This window comes from Branchiostoma floridae, chromosome 8 (genome assembly GCF_000003815.2).
Source record: "Branchiostoma floridae strain S238N-H82 chromosome 8, Bfl_VNyyK, whole genome shotgun sequence".
Taxonomy (NCBI): domain Eukaryota; kingdom Metazoa; phylum Chordata; class Leptocardii; order Amphioxiformes; family Branchiostomatidae; genus Branchiostoma; species Branchiostoma floridae.
In genome coordinates this window covers 7,994,145-8,002,229 of record NC_049986.1, presented here as the reverse complement: position 1 = coordinate 8,002,229, position 8,085 = coordinate 7,994,145, and the positions used below count along the sequence as shown (strand labels likewise).

Here is an 8,085-nt window from a genome sequence, read left to right as displayed (position 1 = left end):
TACTGAGTGTGTCTACCCTGTATAAAGAAAACAGAAATAAATAAATAAATAAAAGTGTAAGAAAGCAAATACCTGAATATCAGGCGGGTCCTTTTCCGTTGAATGATAAAGGCTTTTAGTTGTCTCAGTACTATGAGTGGGAAGACAGCTACAAAGTTTAACGTAATTTTGTCAGGCCAGATATGAACGTGCCGCATTCGTTTATCTAGCAAATCGCAAACGTTGTACCTCCGGTTCTACCTTCGCAAGAAGGTTATGTTTTGATCGTGTTTGTCTGTCTGTGTCTTTCTGTGTCTGTGTCTGTCTGTCTGTCTGTCAGTTAACAACATAAATCGAGAAGCCTTGGATGGATCCTGATGATATTTGGTAGGTGAGTAGGGGTCAAGAAAATGAAGGTCAAGCTCGATAATGGTCCCCCTAGCCGCTTCCTAAGGTACTGCAGCAAAACTTCCTTTTTTGATAACTCTTGTTCTGGAGATGTTGTGGTTGTCAAGAAAATGAAGGCCAAGTTCGATAATGGGCCCCTAGTGGCGTCCCAAGCCTAAGGTACTGCAGCAAATCTTCAATTTTTGATACCTTTTTTTCTGTACATGCTGTGGTTGTGATATTTTGACAGGTACGTCCGTGAGTGGCTGGCCATCATGGTGACGGCCCGGATCGTGGAGTACGACAGGCGGCAGCGGACCTACTTCCTCCCGCCGCACCGCCGGGCGGTTCTGCAGCTGCACGCCGGGAAGAACGTGGCCCATATGCCGGAGTTCCTGCGGCTGCTGGCCGGGGTAGCCACGGATGTGGCCGACTGCTTCAAGCTGGACGGACCTGAGGGTCAGTATTTTTCTTTGCAGTCTACATGTACAAAACTTTCCCAAGCATTTCTCACCTTACTGACCAACAAAAAACAATCTTCTTGCTTAAGTCATCCAACCCCTTTATCTAAAAAAAATGTTGGACAATTTGTCTCCCACTGCATATGGAAACGAAGACAAACCCATCAAATTGCTTAAGTAGAAATAAATTTAGATTTAGACGTCATTTCCCTTTTGATTTGATAAATCACATTTTCATTCTCTGTTAAGTATACAATCTCTTTACATATATCTCTTAGCTTAGCCCAAGGGCATGAACTTGCAAAAAAGATTGTTATAATTATTATACAGAACAACGTTAACATTCTAAGAGCAGGGAGACACAGGGACAGTATCTTATAAAGCTTAGAGAAGGGTAAACCAGACTCGAAGGGTCCGTATGAAACGTTATCTGTATTAAAGCGGGAATGACCTAAGCCTAAGGGTGTGTTACTTAGCGTAGATGGAAGCTATATATAGAGACATTTTCGATCAAATCACCAGACCAAGGGTCAGTAGAGGATAGCCATGTTACAACAGGACAGACCTGAGGCCTACTAGAACTTGAGGATAGCAAATGACAGATCATCTTATAGCGCGATGAAGGTCTGGATAGTCGGCATTAAGGTCGCAGAACACAGTATTTTTCCGCGACCCCCGGAGGTAAAAAAAGTAGTGCGGCCGAAATCTGGAAGTGTTTGTAAACACTGCAACGCAAAAGACAGTGGGGCATGAAAATTGCTATGTGGTAGTATAATGAGTCAACCTTCAAATCGTATGTATAAGATCATCATGTTTGCCCATTTCCCGTATCAATGCGCGCGACCTTTACATGTCATGTGACTGCCTCGGTGAGTCGGCTGCAGTTCCACATGGCCCCGCATTAGTACTAATGGCATTACCCCATTTAAGATAGGGCGTAAAATCTTTCAAAACCATAATTATCTTTGTTTTCAGAAATTCTGTAGGTTATACTCTCGACTTCAACACGTTAGTTTGTCGTATTTTAAAACTGCATCCTACTATGATTTTATCAGAATCGATATCAATAAACTTGCGGTCCTTAACTATAGTGAGCGGAATCCCCATAGGCCAAAAACGTTAACTGTCTTCTGCTACCTTTAAATCCACCCCTTTGCTATCCTCGACTATTAAAAGAGTTGGGGGGCACACTCTCTACAAAGAGGTACGTTATGGTTACATCGATCAAAACCATAGCATTTACATGTATTGTTACTAGCATTTCTGTCTTGTTGGTGTGTTGTTTCCTCTCTTTAGGCGTGCCATATTCGGCGTATCATGGGTTGCAAGCTTGGCTGGCAAACATGAGGAAACAAGAGATGGAAAATAACCTGGTGGACTACTTTGTACCGACGATTCCGGGACTGAAGGAACGTTTGGGTGAGAAACACAACTTAGGTATCTACTGAAATATGATATCCTGTTAGCTGATTGGCCAGTACAACAATGAACTACACTGGGATTCGCCCAACCTAGCTAGTTCAAAACGATGTCTTGTAAGCTGATTGGCTATCAAACTCTGTAGTCTGATTTGCCAATATATATAGTCAATGCAATACGATATCCTGTAAGCTGATTGGCTATTTCCTAAAGCGCCTTGCCTTAACTAGAGTGGAGGTCTACTGGTCTGTAGAATTCAGTCAGAAACAGAAATGCGACCAGTCAAGCATTTGCATTTGCCTGTTAATTTGACATAAAAGTTCATTAATTCATTGTGCAATAATCAACGGTTCTTGATCTTCTCCCATTCAGAGTCTGGTATCAGGGTCCATGACGCAGGGTGCGGCAGGGGAATCCCGACCCTCATCCTAGCGCAGCACTTCCCTAACAGTACGTTCGTCGCCACCGACCTCGATTCTGAACCCGTCCAATGGGCGGCCGCGGAGAGTAACCGGCTGGGATTGGTCAACACTACGTTCCAGGTGCAGGATCTGGTCAAGCTGCCCGCTGATTGGTCAGATTCGTTTGACTACGTGCTCGCCTGGGATGCGATACACGACCAGGCAGATCCGGAGGGCGTGCTCCGAGAAATCTACCGCACGCTCAAGCCCAAGGGTCTGTTCTCCATGGTCGACATGAGAGGCCACACGGAGTTAGCGGAAAACCTGGACAACCCAGCGGCCCCGATGCTGTACGGCGCCAGCTTGCTTCACTGCATGCCCGTGTCGCTGTACTTCGGGGGGAGGGGCCTGGGGAACATGTGGGGGCAGGAACTGGCGGTATCCATGCTGCAGGAGGCCCGGTTCACTAACATCCTGGTCCTGGATGTGCCCAACATTCATGCCAATCTTCACTTCCTGTGTCAGAAGCCATAAATCGTGAGATCGCGTGGCGCAGCGGCTGCGTGTCACCGATCTTGTGCCCTTGGGAAAGGCACTTAACACGGCTTTGCTCACTTTACTCAGGTGAAAATGAGTACTTAGCTTCGGCTAGGACCGTCCCTCGGATAGGACGTAAACGGAGGTCCCGTGTCTGGGAGAGCCATACAGCAAGCACGTTAAAGAACCCACCACACGTGCGATGGTGCAGTGTGAGTGGTTCAATACCTACAGTCCCTGGCCGCACCTGGGGCAATTACTGTCGTATTGAGGTCAGTAGTCATACAGGCTGCCATTATAGACCCTTGCGACTTAGCCCCGTCTATTGTAAGCTCCTCGCAATTCAACCCCTGCCTGCGAAAAGGTCCATACAATACAATGCAATGCAATACAATACAATACAATACAATACAATACAATACAATACAATACAATAAACACAATACAATAAACACAATACAATACAATAAAATACAATACAAATAAAGCACTCTTTGTGTCACAAGTCATAGAGTCCTAATTCATAATTCTGCCAGGTAACATGATGATAATAACTTTATTACAAATTCATGCCCGAAGGCTAATTGTAAGTATACATGAGAATACAATAATGATCAAAATAATAAAAGGGTACATCAAAGACATCGATTGATTAACACTGACAGTCGTTCATTCACGCTCTAATGAATATGGATCAGTACTGGTGCATAAATATCAACTGTAACTGACCCCTACCTAAGTACTGCACATTTATTGTTTGTAGTGTGTTTTAACTATACAGAGAAGAACTATACTGTAAATAGAAGATTTGATTTTTCAATTAGAATGCACTGCTGTTATTTGTACACGCCAACACATTCAGACTGTTGCCTACAAGGTAGTGTTATAGCTATATAATAGTATAGTTTAAAGTTTAAAACAACGTTGAATCTATTGTGATATACTTTGGTATCAATATTCTACTTGTAATTATCCAGAAATTTGGACTTGACCGATACTTCAACTGTACAACAATATGTACAAGAAAATCTGCCAGCGTTTTTGAATGTCATCTATTGTACAGCAACAGACCGACTTGTTTAACTCGCATATTACACTACGTGAATACGCCATTTATGTTCACATTCCTGTACTATACATGTATGTAGCTATAGACCTTAGACGAGTATCATTGTATTAATTGACTTGTTACTGTTGCCTTACAATTGTACCATGTACAAATGTCGTGCAATAAGTTCATTCATTCATTCTATTGTATAGTATACCTGTTGGTATTATTGCGGGCCTATGTCGTTTGTGAGCACGATTTGCAATTGGGACCGCATTAAAGTAACTATGATAATTCATAACATTCATGTATAGTTTCGCTGTTTATTGAAAATACCCACAACCTCATTATTAAGATATCTTCTCCATCTTTATTATGTGCATTTGCCTTGACACTATTATGCAGAAAGGTATTTTAATTATATAAAACAGCCACTTTTACTTCTATGATTCCGTTTTTCTACATTTAACATATGATATGTTATATTTCAAATTGTTATCATAATGATAAAAGTTTAAATCATAACTGTACAACAGGTTCTACAGATACAACGTAAGGTACACATGGGCATTGTGCATTTACACATTTACAACGATAAAATAGACGTCTTGAATTTTCGATGAATCAAGCTTTGTTACAAATACAAATTCCTTATACTTTATTTCAACTACAACGGTACAAATGGACATTATGCAATTACATATTATAGTACATCATTATCATATTCCTCAGTCATTTACTAACTGCTATATAAAGAAAAGGTAGGTAATTCTACTTTGTATTGTCTTATCTACGTCGTAGCATACACAAAGCTCAGTTTTCAGTATTCCCTATTGCACATCTTGTAAGTCATTTTTGTTGTCAAGCCCAACATTATTAGGTATTTCGCTCAACTAAAATATTTATGCTTTACAACCTTCTAAAGATCACCAAGCACTAGCTTATGCATTTCAGTACAGAAACAAATGAAAGTTCTACAACATCGCAATTCCCCCTAGTGTTATCATATAGATGACATCTTATATGAATAAAAAAAACAAGGCGAGCATACAGAAAAAAAAGGTGGCAAAAATGCCTTCATTGTGAAATCTGAGAGACCAGGAAGGTAGAATCTCACGGTTCTTGCGGAAAATACTGGAGCTATATCCACCATAGTTGTGGGTGCTATCCGCCATATTGCTATGCATGCCGACTATGCGTCAAATTACTGAACTCACCGAATACACATAACGATGGTATACCTAACAGTAGGTTCTTCATTTTTGGTCTTTGATTTACATCTCCACATCACTTCATTGACTTTGCAATTGACTTTTTACGACATTTTTACGAGTCCGTTTTCTGATATTCCTTTTACAATATAACTTAGTATATATTTGCTCGTTTCGCAGGTGCTTTGTACATATGGTGGATTTTAGACAGAGGAACATTAATGTATATAAATCGAATCAACATGGCCTAATGACTGCTTGCAGTATATCACTTTTTAGTCTGACTCTGTGATGGATCCGACGACAGAGTTGTTGTCCAATGTGATGAGTTTTCGCATCTGTATGTTCCGTTTGCCGGATTTGTATGTAGTTTAGCATGTCGTCTACGCGCAGCAGCGCGATGATGTACTTTTTTTTCGCGGTAGCTGTTTTTATAATCGATGGAATTATTTAAGAAATCACCCCTACATTCCTGGTAATCTGGAACAGGCCATGTGGTTTGGGGGATCGGTAATCAGCTTATCTCCGAGCAGATATATCGGGGTATGTATGGTCTAATGTAGAGAACAGCTATCGCAGTAGAGGAATCCCTAATCAGATGCTCGAGTCTGGCTTCCTACCACATTACATTGGCCAGTGCCAGTGTTCACACACTTTGTCCTCTAAAGCTATCAGTAATACCAGGGCTTCATTTTCTTGCTGTTCGTCGTTATTTGTCTCTTTGGGACTGTCAATAACAAATGTATTGTTGCAACTGATGCGGCGGAAACCATAAATACGTCACAGTGTATGTTATCTACGGTCACTTGTTCCCATTGACATTGAGCAAGGTAACCACGAGGGTGATGACAGAGGCAATGAGGTATAAAACGAGGAAGATCCTGTCCACCACTAACGCCAGAGTCTTCCAATCATTGTGGATGGTTTTCACCATATCCATCTTCTTCAGGTACCCGGAGATCTCCTCAACAGCGCCTTGGATTTGCAGTAGACACTCCAACTGCTTCTTCGTCGATGCCGCGGTCTTTAGGATTGATTTAGCCGGGAGATAAACCGTTGGTTTCGGCTTGGTGTCGGTAGGAATGCCGTTACTGTATATCTCGCCGTTTTCCACGTGCTTGGATGGAGGGTTGCACAAACGTGCCTCCCATTTGTTTTTGGATTGGTCCCCCATGAGGAGTGCTTTAGAGGCGTACTTGAGGAACACCTTCCTCGCCCAGTCTGGAACGGGTTTGCTGTCCTGGACGGAGTCTCCCAACGTGATGACGAAAGCGGTGGACAGAAGGGAGAGCGCCATGAGGGCCAGTGACACGAAGATGAACCGACCTGTGTAGAAGTAGAAAATGTATGTTGCAATTTTTCACTTGACATCCGTACACAAAATAAAGCGCTTACCAACAAGCTTTTGATCAGTCCTCTGACCCTTTTCAAGCTGAAATGACCCGACGGCTATGCCACACATCCAGACCGGAAGTGTGACGTCAGAAAAGGGTCAAAGGTGCTTGGCAGTCGGTATCGGCCCCCGTATGAAAATGTATGATTTAGCGAATGCAGGGTAACTAAGATGACATAATGCCATCATTGAATCTTATGTTACGATGAGTTTCAGAGGTTGTGAAAAAAATCCTAAACATCCTCACTGCACTTGCGGTACCGGTGCGGCACTTGGAGATTCGTTTTCTTAAACAACGGATATAGGTTACTATGCGAATAAAAGTGAACTAGCTTTACACATTGGAGTGGGAACAGTCGTTACTCCGTACCTATCGCCGGGATGTTCTCCGACCGAGGCACGGTTTCCGCCACCAGAAGCTGGAAGACCGCCAGGGACAGCAGGACCGCCACGCCGAACGAGATCTTCTCCCCACAGTCGGGCGGCAGGTAGAAGGTCGCCCCCACCACGAAGGCCAGCAGGACGCAGGGGAGAAACATGTTGATGACGTAGAACATGGACCGCCGGGTCATGTGGATGGTGAAGGTGACGTCAGGGTACGGAACACCGTTGTACAGAGGGTTGCTTCTTTTGGCGACTAATTTTGTCACGTCCCATTCTGCGTTTCTAGTATGTAAAGAAATGGAAAAAGTTTCAGCCTGAAGTTAGGCCACCTCAAGTAAATTCTGTGGATGACATCCTCTGCCAACTCCAGATCGAATGTAGGTGCTCGGAAAAAGACAAGGAATTTAGTTGATTGTTATATCCGAATGACTGGAAGTTATAATGTTACAGCTTCACAACAACACAACAGATCTGAGATACAATTTAAATATATTAGATAGCCTCGAATATAATTTCATCTGAGGCAGTAATCAACATTTCGATACAATTTTAAACTTTATAACTGTACACAAAAATAAAGTGCTTACCAACAATTAAGGTTTCAGGTTGCAACTACCCAAATCCTTTGGACCGGACGTGTGACGTCAGCAAAGTGTCTAAGGTTCCTGGAAGTCGGGATCGGCCCCCGGCTCGATACCGTCGATACCGACTTCCAAGCACCTTTGACACTTTGCTGACGTCACACTTCCGGACCGGATGAGAAGTGAGGCATGCCTTGTTAACCTAAAACCTAAAACTTCTAAAATATTGTGAGGGCTTGTTCTTAGGGTAAAAAACATCTGGATATCGGTACATAGGGAGAGAA

At 42.7% G+C, this 8,085-nt stretch overlaps 2 protein-coding genes across 3 annotated transcripts in view; one reads left to right on the top strand and one right to left on the bottom strand.

Moving 5' to 3' along the window:
- Positions 1-418: 418 nt before the first annotated feature.
- Positions 419-3,208, top strand: LOC118421435 (sterol 24-C-methyltransferase-like). 2 transcript variants are annotated; one of them, XM_035828721.1, is made up of 3 exons: positions 419-825; positions 2,124-2,246; positions 2,619-3,208. In XM_035828721.1, the coding sequence occupies exons 1-3, from the start codon at positions 642-644 to the stop codon at positions 3,179-3,181; spliced, it is 870 nt and encodes a 289-aa protein (XP_035684614.1). In that variant the 5' UTR covers positions 419-641; the 3' UTR covers positions 3,182-3,208. The 2 variants fall into 2 exon arrangements, with proteins under 2 accessions (XP_035684614.1, XP_035684613.1); XM_035828720.1 differs by having other exon boundaries at positions 2,124-2,264.
- A 3,037-nt stretch (positions 3,209-6,245) lies between these two features.
- LOC118421182 (neuronal acetylcholine receptor subunit alpha-9-like) overlaps positions 6,246-8,085 on the bottom strand; it is a 2,184-nt gene continuing 344 nt past the window's right edge. Inside the window, exons 2-3 of the mRNA XM_035828343.1 lie at positions 7,207-7,502; positions 6,246-6,769 (exon numbers count right to left, since the gene is read on the bottom strand). Coding sequence (XP_035684236.1) covers positions 6,246-6,769; positions 7,207-7,502 — 820 coding nt within the window. The remainder of the gene's footprint in view (positions 6,770-7,206; positions 7,503-8,085) is intronic.